Source organism: Oncorhynchus kisutch, unplaced genomic scaffold (genome assembly GCF_002021735.2).
Source record: "Oncorhynchus kisutch isolate 150728-3 unplaced genomic scaffold, Okis_V2 scaffold3554, whole genome shotgun sequence".
Classification (NCBI taxonomy): domain Eukaryota; kingdom Metazoa; phylum Chordata; class Actinopteri; order Salmoniformes; family Salmonidae; genus Oncorhynchus; species Oncorhynchus kisutch.
In genome coordinates, this window is record NW_022265499.1 from 257,254 (window position 1) to 278,798 (window position 21,545).

The window sequence follows — 21,545 nt, forward strand, 5'->3', positions numbered from 1 at the left end:
CAAGGGCAATGAATTATCATTATTTTGGAATTTGAATTTCGTCTTTGAGTCGAAATGCTCTTATTCTTTCAAATGACTGCTGGACTTGTTGACTGGTCGATCCACACAGCAGACATTGTGGGTTAGGAATGCTGTGTAGCGCAAAAAATCTACGCGCCGTCATTACGTCATGTACCTATGTTCTATAGCTTTGACATCCGGTTTTTAACATCGACGTTAAACTAGATATCTGGCCGATACCGATGTTGGCATTTTTAGCTAATATCGTCTGATTCTGATATGTTCACCGATATATCGTGCCTCCCTAATCAGGATAGATAATAATAAGGTATTTGAGGTAGATATGGTGAATTCAGACCCATTCCCCTTTCAGTAAGTTACAGCCTTATTCTAAAAATGATTCAATAATTTTTTCCTCATCAATCTACACACAATACCCCATAGTGACATCACAATACCCCATAGTGACATCACAATACCCCATAGTGACATCACAATACCCCATAGTGACATCACAATACCCCATAGTGACATCACAATACCCCATAGTGACATCACAATACCCCATAGTGACATCACAATACCCCATAGTGACATCACAATACCCCATAATGACAAAGAGAAAACGGGTTGTCTAGAAATTTTGCAAATGTATTAAAAATAAAATACAGATGCCTTATTTACGTCGGTATTCAGACCCTTTGCACTGAGACTGGACATTTTGAGACCAAATGCATCGTGTTGAAACTCATCAGATGTCGCCCTTCTCCATCCGCGCCTCCTTGTCTCTGGTTTATGAACCAGAGACTAGATCAGATGACTGGTCCTGGACCAGTGTGTTCCTCTCCCTCCAGGTTTATGAACCAGACACTAGATCAGATGACTGGTCCTGGACCAGTGTGTTCCTCTCCCTCCAGGTTTATGAACCAGACACTAGATCAGATGACTGGTCCTGGACCAGTGTGTTCCTCTCCCTCCAGGTTTATGAACCAGACACTAGATCAGATGACTGGTCCTGGACCAGTGTTTAACCAGTCTGTTCCTCTCCCTCCAGGTTTATGAACCAGACACTAGATCAGATGACTGGTCCTGGACCAGTGTTTAACCAGTCTGTTCCTCTCCCTCCAGGTTTATGAACCAGACACTAGATCAGATGACTGGTCCTGGACCAGTGTTTAACCAGTCTGTTCCTGTCCCTCCAGGTTTGTGAACCTGCTGCTGAGCCAGATGTCTGTGGAGGACCTGAGAGAGGAGGCGTGTGACTGTCTGTTTGAGATTGTCAATAAAGGAATGGACCCGACAGACAAGACCAAGCTGGTCGAGTCCCTCTGTCAGGTCCTGCAGTCGGCTGGCTTCTTCAACGTGGACCAGGTAGGTGGACAGACAGACAGACACACACACATACATACATACACACACACCATAACACATACACCATAACACACACACCACACATAACAGACACACACACCACATAACACACACACACACACACCACATAACACACACACACCATAACACACACACACACCACATAACACACACCACATAACACACACACACACACACCACATAACACACACACACCATAACACACACACACACCACATAACACACACCACATAACACACACCACATAACACACACACACACCACATAACACACACACACACCATAACACACACACACACACACACACACACCACATAACACACACACACACACACCACATAACACAACACACACACCACATAACACACACACACACCACATAACACAACACACACACCACATAACACACACACACACACACACACACCACATCACACACACACACACCACATAACACACACACACACACACACACCACATTACTAACACACCACACACCACATAACACACACACACCATAACACACACACACACCACATAACACACACACCACACACACACTCGCTACTCCATTTCCCACAGTCCAACAAAAGGCCAAAGGCTCCATTTCCTCTTCCTCCTCACCTCTACTTCCTGAATGGATGTGAAACTGTTTCCTGTTTATACCTGAAAAGCCCCCCCCCCCCCCCCTGTTTCCTGTCTTGGCTCCATCAGGAGGAGGATGTGGACTTCCTGGCTAAGTTCTCCAGACTGGTGAACGGGATGGGCCAGTCTCTGGTGCTGAGCTGGACCAAACTGGCCAAGGGGGGCGACGTGAAGGCAGCCGCCGAGGCGCTGCGTGCCCTCGAGACCAAGGTTCCTCTGCTCCTCCAGCTGCTGGTCCACGACGACGACGACATCTCAGCCAACATCGTCGGCTTCTGCTACGACTACCTGAACGTACTCAAACAGGTGAGATACACCCTGCTAGTTGGGAATATGGCTCCCTATTCTCTATGTGCACTACATCTGACCAGAGGCCTATGGGAATATGGCTCCCTATTCTCTATGTGCACTACATCTGACCAGAGGTCTATGGGAATATGGCTCCCTATTCTCTATGTGCACTACATCTGACCAGAGGTCTATGGGAATATGGCTCCCTATTCTCTATGTGCACTACATCTGACCAGAGGCCTATGGGAATATGGCTCCCTATTCTCTATGTGCACTACATCTGACCAGAGGTCTATGGGAATATGGCTCCCTATTCTCTATGTGCACTACATCTGACCAGAGGTCTATGGGAATATGGCTCCCTATTCTCTATGTGCACTACATCTGACCAGAGGTCTATGGGAATATGGCTCCCTATTCTCTATGTGCACTACATCTGACCAGAGGCCTATGGGAATATGGCTCCCTATTCTCTATGTGCACTACATCTGACCAGAGGCCTATGGGAATATGGCTCCCTATTCTCTATGGCACCTTATTCCATCCAGGCCTCTGGTCAAATGTAGTGCACTATGAAGGGAGAGGGAGACACTCTAGATGTATCTTTACCAGACAGGAGAGGGAGACACTCTAGATGTATATTTACCAGACAGGACAGGGAGACACTCTAGATGTATCTTTACCAGACAGGAGAGGGAGACACTCTAGATGTATCTTTACCAGACAGGAGAGGGAGACACTCTACACTCTAGATGTATCTTTACCAGACAGGAGAGGGAGACACTCTAGATGTATCTTTACCAGACAGGACAGGGAGACACTCTAGATGTATCTTTACCAGACAGGAGAGGGAGACACTCTAGATGTATCTTTACCAGACAGGAGAGGGAGACACTCTACACTCTAGATGTATCTTTACCAGACAGGAGAGGGAGACACTCTAGATGTATCTTTACCAGACAGGAGAGGGAGACACTCTACACTCTAGATGTATCTTTACCAGACAGGAGAGGGAGACACTCTAGATGTGTCTTTACCAGACAGGAGAGGGAGACACTCTAGATGTATCTTTACCAGACAGGAGAGGGAGACACTCTAGATGTATCTTTACCACACAGGAGAGGGAGACACTCTAGATGTATCTTTACCAGACAGGAGAGGGAGACACTCTAGATGTATCTTTACCAGACAGGAGAGGGAGACACTCTACACTCTAGATGTATCTTTACCAGACAGGAGAGGGAGACACTCTAGATGTATCTTTACCAGACAGGAGAGGGAGTCACTCTACACTCTAGATGTGTCTTTACCAGACAGGACAGGGAGACACTCTAGATGTATCTTTACCAGATAGGAGAGGGAGACACTCTAGATGTGTCTTTACCACACAGGAGAGGGAGACACTCTAGATGTATCTTTACTAGACAGGAGAGGGAGACACTCTAGATGTATCTTTACCAGACAGGAGAGGGAGACACTCTACACTCTAGATGTATCTTTACCAGACAGGAGAGGGAGACACTCTAGATGTATCTTTACCAGACAGGAGAGGGAGACACTCTAGATGTATCTTTACCAGACAGGAGAGGGAGACACTCTAGATGTATCTTTACCAGACAGGAGAGGGAGTCACTCTACACTCTAGATGTATATTTACCAGACAGGAGAGGGAGACACTCTACACTCTAGATGTATCTTTACCAGACAGGAGAGGGAGACACTCTAGATGTATCTTTACCAGACAGGAGAGGGAGACACTCTAGATGTATCTTTACCAGACAGGAGAGGGAGTCACTCTACACTCTAGATGTATATTTACCAGACAGGAGAGGGAGACACTCTACACTCTAGATGTATCTTTACCAGACAGGAGAGGGAGACACTCTAGATGTATCTTTACCAGACAGGAGAGGGAGACACTCTACACTCTAGATGTATCTTTACCAGACAGGAGAGGGAGACACTCTAGATGTATCTTTACCAGACAGGAGAGGGAGACACTCTAGATGTATCTTTACCAGACAGGAGAGGGAGTCACTCTACACTCTAGATGTATCTTTACCAGACAGGAGAGGGAGACACTCTAGATGTATCTTTACCAGACAGGAGAGGGAGACACTCTAGATGTATCTTTACCAGACAGGAGAGGGAGACACTCTACACTCTAGATGTATCTTTACCAGACAGGAGAGGGAGACACTCTACACTCTAGATGTATCTTTACCAGACAGGAGAGGGAGTCACTCTACACTCTAGATGTATCTTTACCAGACAGGAGAGGGAGACACTCTAGATGTATCTTTACCAGACAGGAGAGGGAGTCACTCTACACTCTAGATGTATCTTTACCAGACAGGAGAGGGAGACACTCTACACTCTAGATGTATCTTTACCAGACAGGACAGGGAGACACTCTACACTCTAGATGTATCTTTACCAGACTCTAGATGTATCTTTACCAGACTCTAGATGTATCTTTACCAGACTCTAGATGTATCTTTACCAGACTCTAGATGTATCTTTACCAGACTCTAGATGTATCTTTACCAGACTCTAGATGTATCTTTACCAGACTCTAGATGTATCTTTACCAGACTCTAGATGTATCTTTACCAGACTCTAGATGTATCTTTACCAGACTCTAGATGTATCTTTACCAGACTCTAGATGTATCTTTACCAGACTCTAGATGTATCTTTACCAGACTCTAGATGTATCTTTACCAGACTCTAGATGTATCTTTACCAGACTCTAGATGTATCTTTACCAGACTCTAGATGTATCTTTACCAGACTCTAGATGTATCTTTACCAGACTCTAGATGTATCTTTACCAGACTCTAGATGTATCTTTACCAGACTCTAGATGTATCTTTACCAGACTCTAGATGTATCTTTACCAGACTCTAGATGTATCTTTACCAGACTCTAGATGTATCTTTACCAGACTCTAGATGTATCTTTACCAGACTCTAGATGTATCTTTACCAGACTCTAGATGCATCTTTACCAGACTCTAGATGTATCTTTACCAGACTCTAGATGTATCTTTACCAGACAGGATGGAAACCATAGAAATATAATCTCTAGAACGGGTGTGGAGTAGCCCCTCAGACCACTGTCATGTGACAGCGTCCTCAATAGGGTCCGGTTGGCACGGTAACATGACGTAAACTTGTGTTCATCTGCTTAATCTTCCTCAAGGGGTCCGAGTGGCAGAGTCACATGCCTCAGGTAGGGAGAGGAGGACAGGAGGCCATTGAAGAGTACTGGGACTCAGACAAGGTGGAGAAAACTGTCCACACTAACTGACCCCCCCCCCCCCAGAAAGAGACAGCAATGGATTAGCTGATCAACTGTCTGAATTATTCTACATTTACAACAAATATAGACTTGGAAATGGCCGTGGTATAATTGACTTTACAAACAAATAACACATTCAAGTTTAACTTTCCAAATGATGCAGAACATTTAGAGGTGTGTGTGTTTATCATAGTTAGCTGGCTAGTCTGTCCTGCTGTCTGGAATAGCCCACTGCGTTGTATTAAAAGGCCTGTGGTTGTGTCTCATAATGAGAACATTCTGGAACATTCTGGTGTCTCCTAATGAGAACATTCTGGTGTGTCATAATGAGAGCATTCTGGTGTGTCATAATGAGAACATTCTGTTGTGTCTCATAATGAGAGCATTCTGGTGTGTCTCATAATGAGAGCATTCTGGTGTGTCTCATAATGAGATCATTCTGGTGTGTCTCATAATGAGAGCATTCTGGTGTGTCTCATAATGAGAGCATTCTGGTGTGTCTCATAATGAGAGCATTCTGGCGTGTCTCATAATGAGAACATTCTGCTGTGTGTGTGTCTCATAATGAGAACATTCTGGTGTGTCTCATAATGAGAACATTCTGGCGTGTCTCATAATGAGAACATTCTGGCGTGTCTCATAATGAGAACATTCTGGCGTGTCTCATAATGAGAACATTCTGGTGTCTCATAATGAGAACATTCTGGTGTCTCATAATGAGAACATTCTGGTGTCTCATAATGAGAACATTCTGGTGTCTCATAATGAGAACATTCTGGTGTCTCATAATGAGAACATTCTGGCGTGTGTCTCATAATGAGAACATTCTGGCGTGTGTCTCATAATGAGAACATTCTGGTGTGTGTCTCATAATGAGATCATTCTGGTGTGTGTCTCATAATGAGATCATTCTGGTGTGTCTCATAATGAGAACATTCTGGTGTGTCTCATAATGAGAACATTCTGGTGTGTCTCATAATGAGAACATTCTGGCGTGTGTCTCATAATGAGAACATTCTGGCGTGTGTCTCATAATGAGAACATTCTGGTGTGTCATAATGAGAACATTCTGGTGTGTCATAATGAGAACATTCTGGCGTGTCTCATAATGAGAACATTCTGGCGTGTGTCTCATAATGAGAACATTCTGGCGTGTGTCTCATAATGAGAACATTCTGGCGTGTGTCTCATAATGAGAACATTCTGGCGTGTGTCTCATAATGAGAACATTCTGGCGTGTGTCTCATAATGAGAACATTCTGGCGTGTCTCATAATGAGAACATTCTGGCGTGTCATAATGAGAACATTCTGGCGTGTCATAATGAGAACATTCTGGTGTGTCTCATAATGAGAACATTCTGGTGTGTCTCATAATGAGAACATTCTGCTGTGTGTCTCATAATGAGAACATTCTGGCGTGTCTCATAATGAGAACATTCTGGCGTGTGTCTCATAATGAGAACATTCTGGCGTGTGTCTCATAATGAGAACATTCTGGTGTGTCATAATGAGAACATTCTGCTGTGTGTCTCATAATGAGAACATTCTGGTGTGTCATAATGAGAACATTCTGCTGTGTGTCTCATAATGAGAACATTCTGCTGTGTCTCATAATGAGAACATTCTGGTGTCTCATAATGAGAACATTCTGCTGTGTGTCTCATAATGAGAACATTCTGCTGTGTCTCATAATGAGAACATTCTGGTGTCTCTCTCCTCTTCTAGTTCCCGCTGCTGTCAGACCAACAGAAGACTCACGTTGAGGTGCGATTTCATCAGGAACTCTTTGGGCTGGTTTCCCAGACACAGATGAGGCCTAGTTCTGGACTAAAAATATGTTTATTTTATTGTATTCCAGGAATATAATTACTCTGTGTCTGGGGAAAACTAGCCACTAGCTTTTAAAACCTTTTCTAGTGTCTGTCCATCTGTCATCGTGTTAGCAGATATATCCAGATTGGAAATAAAATGCAAATCAATTTCTAACATTTTTGACATGTTTTTTTCTGGATGTTGTTGTTGTTATTCTGTCTCTCACTGTTCAAATAAACCTTCCATTAAAATTATAGACTGATCATTTCTCTGTCAGTTGGCAAACGTACAAAATCAGCAGGGGATCAAATGCGTTTTCCCCCTCAATGTATCCAGGATGTTGACGGTGCTCTCTGTCTCACCAGGACATCATGCTGGCCGTCATGAAGAAACTAACTTATGATGAAGAGTACAACTTTGACAACGAGGTAAAAACTTTGAGTGAGTTTTAACTTGTGGGGGGAGTTGAACAGCATTTTCATTACTCACTGTCTCATCTTCCTCTTTCCTCTCCTCTCTCTCCCCTCTCTCCCCTCTCTCGGTCTCATCTTCCTCTTTCCTCTCCTCTCTCTCTCCTCTCTCTCCCCTCTCTCGGTCTCATCTTCCTCTGTCCATCTCTTCCCCCTCTTTCTCTCTCCTTCTCTGTCTCCATCTTCCTCTGTCCTTCTCTCTCTCTTGCTCCTTCTCTTTCTCTCCTCTCTCTCTCTCTCTCTCTCTCTCTCTCTCTCTCAGGGGGAGGATGAAGCGATGTTTGTAGAGTACAGGAAACAGTTGAAGATGCTGTTGGACCGCCTGGCTCAGGTGTCTCCTGACCTGCTCCTGGAAGCTGTAGGCAGAGTCTTCAACAACACCATACAGTAAGACTCCATCTTGTTTTGTTCCCCTGATGTCCACCGTATTTCCTAACGTTGTCCCTTGTTTTAAGCGCCTGTTGTGAAGAAGCGTGTATTGATCCTGATTGTGTGTCTCAGGCGTTGGCAGACGGCGTCCTTCATGGAGGTGGAGGTGGCCATCAGGCTGCTGTACATGCTAGGAGAGGCTCTGCCTGCGTCTCACGGAGCTCACTTCTCTGGCGACACGGCCAAGACCTCCGCCCTGCAGGATATGATGAGAACGGTGAGTTACACACAGCCAGCCAGTCCGCTGACAACCCTTGATCCTGATGTCTGACATCATGTTCTCCCTGTCTCCTCAGCTGGTCTCCTCTGGTCTCAGTGGTTACCAACACACAGTCTGTTGTTTCTAATGTCTGACATCATATCCTGTGTTCTCCCTGTCTCCTCAGCTGGTCTCAGTGGTTACCAACACACAGTCTGTTGTTTCTAATGTCTGACATCATATCCTGTGTTCTCCCTGTCTCCTCAGCTGGTCTCCTCTGGTCTCAGTGGTTACCAACACACGTCTGTGTCGCTGGAGTTCTTCGAGACGGTGGTTCGTTACGACAAGTTCTTCCTGGTTGAACCGCAGCACATTCCTAATGTCCTGGTTAGTTCTGCAGTACTAGACTGTCTGTCCTAGCTCAGTTAGTTCTGCAGTACTAGACTGTCCTAGCTCAGTTAGTTCTGCAGTACTAGACTGTCTGTCCTAGCTCAATTAGTTCTGCAGTACTAGACGGTCTGTCCTAGCTCAGTTAGTTCTGCAGTACTAGACGGTCTGTCCTAGCTCAGTTAGTTCTGCAGTACTAGACGGTCTGTCCTAGCTCAGTTAGTTCTGCAGTACTAGACTGTCTGTCCTAGCTCAGTTAGTTCTGCAGTACTAGACTGTCTGTCCTAGCTCAGTTAGTTCTGCAGTACTAGACTGTCTGTCCTAGCTCAGTTAGTTCTGCAGTACTAGACTGTCTGTCCTAGCTCAGTTAGTTCTGCAGTAGTAGACTGTCTGTCCTAGCTCAGTTAGTTCTGCAGTACTAGACTGTCTGTCCTAGCTCAGTTAGTTCTGCAGTACTAGACTGTCTGTCCTAGCGCAGTCGCTGAATCAATGAACTCTACCTTTTAACATCTTGTCTTCACAGTGTTGAGGAGAGGAGAGGGACAGTGGACCCCTGGTTAAAGGGGAGGTTTTGTATCAGTGTTGAGGAGAGGGACAGTGGACCCCTGGATAAAGGGGAGGTTTTGTATCAGTGTTGAGGAGAGGAACAGTGGACCCTTGGATAAAGGGGAGGTTTTGTATCAGTGTTGAGGAGAGGGACAGTGGACCCCTGGATAAAGGGGAGGTTTTGTATCAGTGTTGAGCAGAGGGATAAAGGGGAGGTTTTGTATCAGTGTTGAGGGACAGTGGACCCCTGGATAAAGGGGAGGTTTTGTATCAGTGTTGAGGAGAGGGACAGTGGACCCCTGGTTAAAGGGGAGGTTTTGTATCAGTGTTGAGGAGAGGGACAGTGGACCCCTGGTTAAAGGGGAGGTTTTGTATCAGTGTTGAGGAGAGGAACAGTGGACCCCTGGATAAAGGGGAGGTTTTGTATCAGTGTTGAGGGACAGTGGACCCCTGGATAAAGGGGAGGTTTTGTAACAGTGTTGAGTAGAGGGACAGTGGACCCCTGGTTAAAGGGGAGGTTTTGTATCAGTGTTGAGGAGAGGGACAGTGGACCCCTGGTTAAAGGGGAGGTTTTGTATCAGTGTTGAGGAGAGGGACAGTGGACCCCTGGATAAAGGGGATGTTTTGTATCAGTGTTGAGGAGAGTAGAGGGACAGTGAACCCCTGGATAAAGGGGAGGTTTTGTATCAGTGTTGAGGAGAGGGACAGTGGACCCCTGGTTAAAGGGGAGGTTTTGTATCAGTGTTGAGGAGAGGGACAGTGGACCCCTGGTTAAAGGGGAGGTTTTGTATCAGTGTTGAGGAGAGGAACAGTGGACCCCTGGATAAAGGGGAGGTTTTGTATCAGTGTTGAGGGACAGTGGACCCCTGGATAAAGGGGAGGTTTTGTAACAGTGTTGAGTAGAGGGACAGTGGACCCCTGGTTAAAGGGGAGGTTTTGTATCAGTGTTGAGGAGAGGGACAGTGGACCCCTGGTTAAAGGGGAGGTTTTGTATCAGTGTTGAGGAGAGGGACAGTGGACCCCTGGATAAAGGGGATGTTTTGTATCAGTGTTGAGGAGAGTAGAGGGACAGTGAACCCCTGGATAAAGGGGAGGTTTTGTATCAGTGTTCAGGAGAGGGACAGTGGACCCTTGGATAAAGGGGAGGTTTTGTATCAGTGTTGAGGGACAGTGGACCCCTGGTTAAAGGGGAGGTTTTGTATCAGTGTTGAGGAGAGGGACAGTGGACCCCTGGATAAAGGGGAGGTTTTGTATCAGTGTTGAGGAGAGGGACAGTGGACCCTTGGTTAAAGGGGAGGTTTTGTAACAGTGTTGAGGAGAGGGACAGTGGACCCCTGGATAAAGGGGAGGTTTTGTAACAGTGTTGAGGAGAGGAGAGGAACAGTGGACCCTTGGTTAAAGGGGAGGTTTTGTATCAGTGTTGAGGAGAGGGACAGTGGACCCCTGGATAAAGGGGAGGTTTTGTAACAGTGTTGAGGAGAGGAGAGGAACAGTGGACCCCTGGATAAAGGGGAGGTTTTGTATCAGTGTTGAGGAGAGGAGAGGAACAGTGGACCCCTGGATAAAGGGGAGGTTTTGTAACAGTGTTGAGGAGAGGGACAGTGGACCCTTGGTTAAAGGGGAGGTTTTGTATCAGTGTTGAGGAGAGGGACAGTGGACCCCTGGATAAAGGGGAGGTTTTGTATCAGTGTGTTTCTGTGTCCCTGTAGATGTCCTTTCTGGACCATCGGGGTCTGAGACACAGCAGTCCTAAGGTCCGTAGCAGAGTGGCCTACCTCTTCTCGCGGTTCGTCAAGACACTGCAGTAAGTCCAGCTGTACCGTCACTAAGCACGCATTCCATGGTGTTCCCAATGGGCCCCTATTCCCTATATAGTGCACTACTATAGACCAGAGCCCTATTCCCTATATAGTACACTACTTTAGACCAGAGCCCTATTCCCTATATAGTGCACTACTTTAGACCAGAGCCCTATTCCCTATATAGTGCACTACTTTAGACCAGGACCCTATTCCCTATATAGTACACTACTTTAGACCAGAGCTCTATGGGTCCTTGTTGTAGATTATAGGGTACCTGTTGGGTCACAGGACCAGTATTATCAGCAGACTGGTTGTACCCTGTCCTGGTAGTCAAAACCAGATCACCAGAAAGCAGGACATGTCGTTATATATTATATAGTTCTAGAAGGTTCTTTGTGATTGATCCCAACCCTGTCCTCTGTTTACAGTAATAGTTCTAGAAGGTTCTTTGTGATTGACCCCAACCCTGTCCTCTGTTTACAGTAATAGTTCTAGAAGGTTCTTTGTGTTAAACCCCAACCCTGTCCTCTGTTTACAGTAATAGTTCTAGAAGGTTCTTTGTGTTTGACCCTGTCCTCTGTTTACAGTAATAGTTCTAGAAGGTTCTTTGTGATTGACCCCAACCCTGTCCTATGTTTACAGTAATAGTTCTAGAAGGTTCTTTGTGTTTGACCCCAACCCTGTCCTCTGTTTACAGTAATAGTTCTAGAAGGTTCTTTGTGTTTGACCCCAACCCTGTCCTCTGTTTACAGTAATAGTTCTAGAAGGTTCTTTGTGTTTGACCCCAACCCTGTCCTCTGTTTACAGTAATAGTTCTAGAAGGTTCTTTGTGTTTGACCCTAACCCTGTCCTCTGTTTACAGTAATAGTTCTAGAAGGTTCTTTGTGATTGACCCTAACCCTGTCCTCTGTTTACAGTAATAGTTCTAGAAGGTTCTTTGTGATTGACCCCAACCCTGTCCTCTGTTTACAGTAATAGTTCTAGAAGGTTCTTTGTGTTTGACCCCAACCCTGTCCTCTGTTTACAGTAATAGTTCTAGAAGGTTCTTTGTGTTTGACCCCAACCCTGTCCTCTGTTTACAGTAATAGTTCTAGAAGGTTCTTTGTGATTGACCCCAACCCTGTCCTCTGTTTACAGTAATAGTTCTAGAAGGTTCTTTGTGTTTGACCCCAACCCTGTCCTCTGTTTACAGTAATAGTTCTAGAAGGTTCTTTGTGTTTGACCCCAACCCTGTCCTCTGTTTACAGTAATAGTTCTAGAAGGTTCTTTGTGATTGACCCTAACCCTGTCCTCTGTTTACAGTAATAGTTCTAGAAGGTTCTTTGTGATTGACCCCAACCCTGTCCTCTGTTTACAGTAATAGTTCTAGAAGGTTCTTTGTGATTGACCCTAACCCTGTCCTCTGTTTACAGTAATAGTTCTAGAAGGTTCTTTGTGATTGATCCCAACCCTGTCCTCTGTTGCCAGTAATAGTTCTAGAAGGTTCTTTGTGTTTGACCCCAACACTGTCCTCTGTTTACAGTAATAGTTCTAGAAGGTTCTTTGTGATTGACCCTAACCCTGTCCTCTGTTTACAGTAATAGTTCTAGAAGGTTCTTTGTGTTTGACCCCAACCCTGTCCTCTGTTTACAGTAATAGTTCTAGAAGGTTCTTTGTGATTGACCCCAACCCTGTCCTCTGTTTACAGTAATAGTTCTAGAAGGTTCTTTGTGATTGACCCTAACCCTGTCCTCTGTTTACAGTAATAGTTCTAGAAGGTTCTTTGTGATTGATCCCAACCCTGTCCTCTGTTGCCAGTAATAGTTCTAGAAGGTTCTTTGTGTTTGACCCCAACACTGTCCTCTGTTTACAGTAATAGTTCTAGAAGGTTCTTTGTGATTGACCCTAACCCTGTCCTCTGTTTACAGTAATAGTTCTAGAAGGTTCTTTGTGTTTGACCCCAACCCTGTCCTCTGTTTACAGTAATAGTTCTAGAAGGTTCTTTGTGATTGACCCCAACCCTGTCCTCTGTTTACAGTAATAGTTCTAGAAGGTTCTTTGTGATTGACCCCAACCCTGTCCTCTGTTTACAGTAATAGTTCTAGAAGGTTCTTTGTGATTGACCCCAACCCTGTCCTCTGTTTACAGTAAACACATGAACTCCTTCATTGAAGACATCCTGTCCAGGATACAGGACCTGCTGGAGCTAGCACCTCCTGTAAGTTACCTCTATACATTACCCTCTACAGACCTGCTGGAGCTAGCACCTCCTGTAAGTTACCTCTCCTCTCATATACATTACCCTCTACAGACCTGCTGGAGCTAGCACCTCCTGTAAGTTACCTCTATACATTACCCTCTACACATTACCCTCTACAGACCTGCTGGAGCTAGCACCTCCTGTAAGTTACCTCTATACATTACCCTCTACAGACCTGCTGGATCTAGCACCTCCTGTAAGTCACCTCTATACATTACCCTCTACACATTACCCTCTACAGACCTGCTGGATCTAGCACCTCCTGTAAGTCACCTCTATACATTACCCTCTACACATTACCCTCTACAGACCTGCTGGAGCTAGCACCTCCTGTAAGTTACCTCTATACATTACCCTCTACAGACCTGCTGGATCTAGCACCTCCTGTAAGTCACCTCTATACATTACCCTCTACACATTACCCTCTACAGACCTGCTGGATCTAGCACCTCCTGTAAGTCACCTCTATACATTACCCTCTATACATTACCCTCTACAGACCTGCTGGAGCTAGCACCTCCTGTAAGTCACCTCTATACATTACCCTCTACAGACCTGCTGGAGCTAGCACCTCCTGTAAGTTACCTCTATACATTACCCTCTACAGACCTGCTGGAGCTAGCACCTCCTGTAAGTTACCTCTCCTCTCATATACATTACCTTCTATACATTACCCTCTACAGACCTGCTGGAGCTAGCACCTCCTGTAAGTTACCTCTCCTCTCATATACATTACCTTCTATACATTACCCTCTACAGACCAGCTGAGCTAGCACTTCCTGTAAGTTACCTCTCCCCTCATATACATTACCTTCCACACATTACCCTCTACAGACCTGCTGAGCTAGCTCCTCCTGTAAGGTACATCTATACATTACCTTCTACACATTACCCTCTACAGACCTGCTGAGCTAGCTCCTCCTGTAAGGTACATCTATACATTACCTTCTACACATTACCCTCTACAGACCTGCTGAGCTAGCGCCTCCTGTAAATTACCTCTCCCCTCATATACATTACCCTTGTATACATTACCCATCTCTCTCCGCTGACTTACCCTCCATACATTACCCTCTACCGCATATATCTTCATTGACCTACATTACCCTCTACAGCATCTCTCTTCACTGACCTACATTACCTTCTACAGCGTCTCTCTCTTCACTGACCTACATTACCCTCTACAGCATCTCTTCACTGACCTACATTACCCTCTACAGCATCTCTCTCTCCAATGACTTACCCTCCATGCATTACCCACTACAGCATCTCTCTCCAATGACTTACCCTATTACCCTCCCTCTGTACTGACCTTCATTCCCCTCCATACATTCCCCTCCCTCTGTCATGACCTTCATTTCCTCTCCCTCTGGCCTGGCCTTCATTCCCCTCCATACATTATCATCCCTCTGTCCTGACCTTCATTCCCCTCCATACATTACCCTCCCTCTGTACTGACCTTCATTCCCCTCCATACATTACCCCCCCCTCTGTACTGACCTTCATTACCCTCCCTCTGTCCTGACCTTCATCCCCCCCCTGTCCTGACGTTCATTACCATCCATACATTACCCTCCCTCTGTCCTGACCTTCATTCCCCTCCCCATATGTGCCTCAGGAGAACGGTTTCCCTGCGCTGCTGACCAGCGATGACCAGCTGTTTATATTTGAGACGGCGGGGGTGTTGATCGTCCACGGAGAGAGTCCCGCCGAGAGGAAGCAGGCTCTGATGAGATCCCTGCTGACCCCGTTGACCGACGCCTTCCGTCTGCTGTTGGCCAAACTGGCCTCTGAGAGGGAGGAGGAGAGGCAGGCTGCGCTGGCCGACTGTCTGAGTCACGCTGTTGGCTTCGCTAGGTAAATATCCAAATACTAACCCTGATATACCAACACTAACGATGATATACTGACCCTGATATACCAACACTAACCCTGATATACCAACACTAACCCTGATATACCAACACTAACCCTGATATACCAACACTAACCCTGATATACCAACACTAACCCTGATATACCAACACTGACCCTGATATACCAACACTAACCCTGATATACCAACACTAACCCTGATATACCAACACTAACCCTGATATACCAACACTAACCCTGATATACCAACACTAACCCTGATATACCAACACTAACCCTGATATACCAACACTGACCCTGATATACCAACACTAACCCTGATATACCAACACTAACCCTGATATACCAACACTAACCCTGATATACCAACACTAACCCTGATATACCAACACTAACCCTGATATACCAACACTAACCCTGATATACCAACACTGAGTTGTTGGAAGACCAGGTGTCCACATACTTTTGGTCATGTACAGTAGTCTTCAGATATCATGTCCGGTCACGTACAGTAGTCTTCAGGGATAATGTCTGGTCATGTACAGTAGTCTTCAGAGATAATGTCTGGTCATGTACCGTAGTCTTCGGAGATAATGCCTGGTCATGTAGTGTCGTCTTCAGAGATAATGCCTGATCACGTAGAGTAGTCTTCAGAGATAATGTCAGGTCGTGTAGTCTTCAGAGATAATGCCTGGTCATGTAGTGTCATCTTCAGAGATAATGCCTGATCACGTAGAGTAGTCTTCAGAGATAATGTCTGGTCATGTAGTCTTCAGAGATAATGTCTGGTCATGTACAGTAGTCTTCAGAGATAATGTCTGGTCATGTACAGTAGTCTTCAGAGATAATGTCTGGTCATGTACAGTAGTCTTCAGAGATAATGTCTGGTCGTGTAGTCTTCAGAGATAATGTCTGGTCATGTAGTGTTGTCTTAAAGTCATGAATAAATGGTTAATAAGTGATGAGCAGTAATGGCCTTTTATTTCACTCTGTTACAGCATTCAACCCACAGAATGCATAAAACATTAACTAGTTATTTATAGACCTGAAACCGAACCTCAAAAAGCACTAATCACTCAGCACTCTGGGTTTACAAGTTCTGTTCCTGCTAAGAATACTACATCTCCCCCCCCTCCCTCTTTCTCCCTCTCTCTCCTCTCTCCCTCTTTCTCCCTCTCTCTCCTCTCTCCCTCTTTCTCCCTCTCTCTCCTCTCTCCCTCTTTCTCCCTCTCTCTCCTCTCTCCCTCTTTCTCCCTCTCTCTCCTCTCTCCCTCTTTCTCACTCTCTCTCTCTCCCTCTTTCTCACTCTCTCTCTCTCCCCCCTCTCTCTCCCCCCCCTCTCTCTCTCTCTCTTCCCCCTCTCTCTCTCTCTCTCTCCCCCCTCTCTCTCTCCCCCCTCCCTCTCTCTACCCCCCCCTCCCTCTCTCCCCCCCCCCTCTCTCCCCCCCCTCCCTCTCTCTCTCCTCTCTCCCTCTTTCTCCCTCTCTCTCTCTCCCCCCTCCCTCTCTCTCCCCTCTCTCTCTCTCTCCCCCCTCCCCCTCTCTCCCCCCTCTCTCTCCTCTCCCTCCCCCTCTCCCTCTCTCCCCCCTCCCTCTCTCCCCCCCCCCCCCCTCTAGTCGTACCAGTAAGGCGTTCAGCAACAAACAGACAGTGAAGCAGTGTGGATGTACTGAAGTCTACAGAGACTGTCTGCAGACCTTCCTGCCTGCACTGAGCTGTCCTGTCCAGAGGGGGTCTCTGCGTAGCGCTGTCCGCTCCTTCCTCCACCGCATGATCATCTGTCTCGAAGAAGAGGTCCTGCCCTTCGTCCCTGCGGCATCGGAACACATGCTGAAGGACTGCGAGGCCAAGGACCTTCAGGAGTTTATACCCCTCATCAGTCAGATCACCGCTAAGTTCAAGGTAACCAGGGACCTGCAGTAGTTTATACCCCTCATCAGTCAGACACCAAGTTCAAGGTAACCAGGGACCTGCAGTAGTTTATACCCCTCATCAGTCAGATCACCACTAAGTTCAAGGTAACCAGGGACCTGCAGTAGTTTATACCCTCATCAGTCAGATCACCACCAAGTTCAAGGTAACCAGGGACCTGCAGTAGTTTATACCCTCATCAGTCAGATCACCACTAAGTTCAAGGTAACCAGGGACCTGCTACACAGTTAGAGGACATCTGGGGCTGGTTTCCTGGACTAAGGTAGGATCTCCATAGGAAGGGTTTTAGTCCACGACTAAGATTCATCTGTCCAGGAAACCGGCCCTTACCAAATATCTATGGTAGAGCTAAAAGGGTTAGGTTAGGGTTAGTCAATGTCCCCATTCCCTGGGATTTAGGGTTAGGGTTAGGTTTAGGGTTAGTCAATGTCCCCATTCCCTGGGGTTTAGGTTTAGGGTTAGGTTTATAGTCAATGTCCCCATTCCCTGGACCAGGTGTGTCTCTCCTCTCCAGGACCAGGTGTCTCTGTCTCTCTCCTCTCCAGGACCAGGTGTCTCTGTCTCTCTCCTCTCCAGGACCAGGTGTCTCTCCCTCTCCTCTCCAGGACCAGGTGTCTCTCCCTCTCCTCTCCAGGACCAGGTGTCTCTCCCTCTCCTCTCCAGGACCAGGTGTCTCTGTCTCTCTCCTCTCTAGGACCAGGTGTCTCTGTCTCTCTCCTCTCCAGGACCAGGTGTCTCTGGTCCTCTCTGTCTTTCTCCTCTCCAGGACCAGCAGGTGTTCATGTCTCTGTCTCTCTCCTCTCCAGGACCAGGTGTCTCTGGTCCTCTCTGTCTTTCTCCTCTCCAGGACCAGCAGGTGTTCATGTCTCTGGTCCTCTCTGTCTCTCTCCTCTCCAGGACCAGGTGTCTCCGTTCCTGCAGCAGGTGTTCATGCCTCTGGTCCTGGCCATCTTTGAGGTGTTGTGTCGACCTGCTGAGGACAACGACCAGGCAGCAGCTCTGGAGAAACAAATGTTACGTAGAAGCTACTTCACCTTCATCCAGACGATAACCTCCAGTGGGATGAACGAAGTCCTGGCCAACCAGGGTGAGCTGCTGCTCAGTGTGTCCTGTGGTTCTCCAGGGTTCTGTTACCCAGGTGTTGAGAACATTAAGTGGGTGTGGTTCTCCAGGGTTTTAAGTGTGTGTGGTTCCTCAGCTATAAAAATTTGTTGCGTGGTTCTCCAGGGTTCTAAGTGTGTGGTGCCTCCTCAGGTGTTGAGAACGTAGAGCGGGTTCTGTTCACCATCATCCAGGGAGCTGTCGACTTCCCCGACCCCATCGCCCAGAAGACCTGCTTCATCATCTTGTCCAAGCTGGTGGAACTCTGGGGTGAGAACTACCGTCCCACCGTATCCAACCACCGTCCCTCCGTATCCAACCACCGTCCCTCCGTATCCAACCACCCTCCCTCCCTCCGTATCCAACCACCGTCCGTCCCTCCGTATCCAACCACCGTCCGTCCCTCCGTATCCAACCACCGTCCGTCCCTCCGTATCCAACCACCGTCCGTCCCTCCGTATCCAACCACCGTCCGTCCCTCCGTATCCAACCACCGTCCGTCCCTCCGTATCCAACCACCGTCCGTCCCTCCGTATCCAACCACCGTCCGTCCCTCCGTATCCAACCACCGTCCCTCCCTCCGTATCCAACCACCGTCCCTCCCTCCGTATCCAACCACCGTCCCTCCGTATCCAACCACCGTCCCTCCGTATCCAACCACCGTCCCTCCGTATCCAACCACCCTCCCTCCGTATCCAACCACCCTCCCTCCGTATCCAACCACCCTCCCTCCGTTTCCAACCACCCTCCCTCCGTATCCAACCACCCTCCCTCCCTCCGTATCCAACCACCGTCCCTCCGTATCCAACCACCATCCGTCCCTCTGTATCCAACCACCGTCCCTCCGTTTCCAACCACCGTCCCTCCGTATCCAACCACCCTCCCTCCCTCCGTATCCAACCACCGTCCCTCCCTCCGTATCCAACCACCGTCCCTCCCTTCGTATCCAACCACCGTCCCTCCCTCCGTATCCAACTACCGTCCCTCCCTCCGTATCCAACCACCCTCCCTCTCTCCGTATCCAACCACCCTCCCTCTCTCCGTATCCAACCACCCTCCCTCTCTCCGTATCCAACCACCCTCCCTCTCTCCGTATCCAACCACCCTCCCTCTCTCCGTATCCAACCACCCTCCCTCTCTCCGTATCCAACCACCCTCCCTCTCTCCGTATCCAACCACCCTCCCTCTCTCCGTATCCAACCACCCTCCCTCTCTCCGTATCCACCACCCTCCCTCTCTCCGTATCCAACCACCCTCCCTCTCTCCGTATCCAACCACCCTCCCTCTCTCCGTATCCAACCACCCTCCCTCCCTCTCTCCGTATCCAACCTCCCTCCCTCCCTCCCTCCCTCCGTATCCAACCACCCTCCCTCCCTCCCTCCCTCCATATCCAACCACCCTCCCTCCCTCCCTCCATATCCAACCACCCTCCCTCCCTCCCTCCGTATCCAACCCCCCTCCCTCCGTATCCAACCACCCTCCCTCTCTCCGTATCCAACCACCCTCCCTCCCTCCCTCCGTATCCAACCACCCTCCCTCCCTCCCCTCCGTATCCAACCACCCTCCCTCTCTCCGTATCCAACCACCCTCCCTCTTTCCGTATCCAACCACCCTCCCTCTCTCCGTATCCACCTCCCTCTCTCCGTATCCAACCTCCCTCTCTCCGTATCCAACCTCCCTCTCTCCGTATCCAACCTCCCTCTCTCCGTATCCAACCTCCCTCTCTCCGTATCCAACCTCCCTCTCTCCGTATCCAACCTCCCTCTCTCCGTATCCAACCACCCTCTCTCCGTATCAAACCACCCTCCCTCTCTCCCTCCGCATCCAACCACCCTTTCTCCCTCCGCATCCAACCACCCTTTCTCCCTCCGTATCCAACCACCCTCCCTCCCTCCGTATCCAACCACCCTCCCTCCCTCCGTATCCAACCACCCTCCCTCCCTCCGTATCCAACCACCCTCCCTCCGTATCAACCACCCTCCCTCCCTCCCTCCGTATCCAACCACCCTCCCTCCTTATCCAACCACATTGTTGCTACAGTTTGCACTAATGAATACACCCCTGGTGCACTAATGAATACACCCCTGGTGCACTAATGAATACACCCCTGGTGTACTAATGAATACACCCCTGGTGTACTAATGAATACACCCCTGGTGTACTAATGAATACACCCCTGGTGCACTAATGAATACACCCCTGGTGTACTAATGAATACACCCCTGGTGTACTAATGAATACACCCCTGGTGCACTAATGAATACACCCCTGGTGCACTAATGAATACACCCCTGGTGCACTAATGAATACACCCCTGGTGCACTAATGAATACACCCCTGGTGTAAAAGTGAAACGTTTTGAACCGGGACTGATTTTTTTATGTTTTGTCCTTCAGGAGGTAAAGACGGTATGGCTGGTTTCCCAGACTTCATCTATAAACACATCGTCCCAGCATGCTTCCTGGCTCCTCTCAAACCATCCTTTGATCTCACAGACGCTCAGACCGTCCTGGTGAGTACCTGGAACCAGATTTATCAGACACGTCTCTTTTACATCCTAGACGTTTGGACTCATTTCACAAAACTTGTTTTGTTGTCCTTCCTCCAGACGTTGTCAGAGTGTGCTCTGACGTTGAAAATGATTCATCTCAGAAGGGTAAGCTCCAGTTTGGTTTTCCTTTCCGTTGTGCTCGTCTGGTTGAGAACCTGATCTATCTTGAACTTGGACCTGAATGAATGCACGGCTGACATGGTGTTTGTCGTCATGTTTTGTACTTCCTGTTCGGCAGGGTCCGGAGTTTATCCAGTACCTTCAACAGGAGTACCTCCCTTCTCTACAGGTGTCACCTGAAATCACACAGGTACCACTGTCGGATAACCACACAAATCACAGCTGAAACGAGCACGGAAATGTAACCTGTTCCCTAGTTCTGTAACACTCCTCCTCCTCTTCCTGTCACAGGAAGTGTGTCAAGTGCTTCAGCAGCCAGATGCCAAGGTCCTCAAAAACTACATGAAGGTACGTAGTCAGCTGGTTGTTGCCTTGGAAACATCTCCACTCTGTCGCCTGTGTCTTGAGACTAGCAATGACATCTGACAAGAGTCTCTGTCTGCCTCTCATC

The 21,545-nt window shown here is 47.7% G+C and overlaps 1 protein-coding gene across 3 annotated transcripts in view; it reads left to right on the forward strand.

Annotated features, from left to right (window-relative positions):
• Positions 1 to 21,545, forward strand: part of LOC109876494 (exportin-T) — a 54,236-nt gene that overhangs the window by 28,659 nt on the left and 4,032 nt on the right. For 2 of the 3 annotated variants that reach the window (XM_031820625.1, XM_031820626.1), the window contains exons 8-25: positions 1,203 to 1,371; positions 2,107 to 2,343; positions 5,532 to 5,612; positions 7,357 to 7,395; positions 7,809 to 7,871; positions 8,176 to 8,300; positions 8,415 to 8,559; positions 8,809 to 8,928; positions 11,184 to 11,278; positions 13,404 to 13,473; positions 15,134 to 15,372; positions 17,007 to 17,292; positions 18,220 to 18,409; positions 18,577 to 18,693; positions 20,820 to 20,935; positions 21,032 to 21,079; positions 21,213 to 21,284; positions 21,386 to 21,442. In XM_031820625.1, coding sequence (XP_031676485.1) covers positions 1,203 to 1,371; positions 2,107 to 2,343; positions 5,532 to 5,612; positions 7,357 to 7,395; positions 7,809 to 7,871; positions 8,176 to 8,300; positions 8,415 to 8,559; positions 8,809 to 8,928; positions 11,184 to 11,278; positions 13,404 to 13,473; positions 15,134 to 15,372; positions 17,007 to 17,292; positions 18,220 to 18,409; positions 18,577 to 18,693; positions 20,820 to 20,935; positions 21,032 to 21,079; positions 21,213 to 21,284; positions 21,386 to 21,442 — 2,269 coding nt within the window. The remainder of the gene's footprint in view (positions 1 to 1,202; positions 1,372 to 2,106; positions 2,344 to 5,531; positions 5,613 to 7,356; positions 7,396 to 7,808; positions 7,872 to 8,175; positions 8,301 to 8,414; positions 8,560 to 8,808; positions 8,929 to 11,183; positions 11,279 to 13,403; positions 13,474 to 15,133; positions 15,373 to 17,006; positions 17,293 to 18,219; positions 18,410 to 18,576; positions 18,694 to 20,819; positions 20,936 to 21,031; positions 21,080 to 21,212; positions 21,285 to 21,385; positions 21,443 to 21,545) is intronic. The other variant, XM_031820627.1, reaches the window with a different exon arrangement.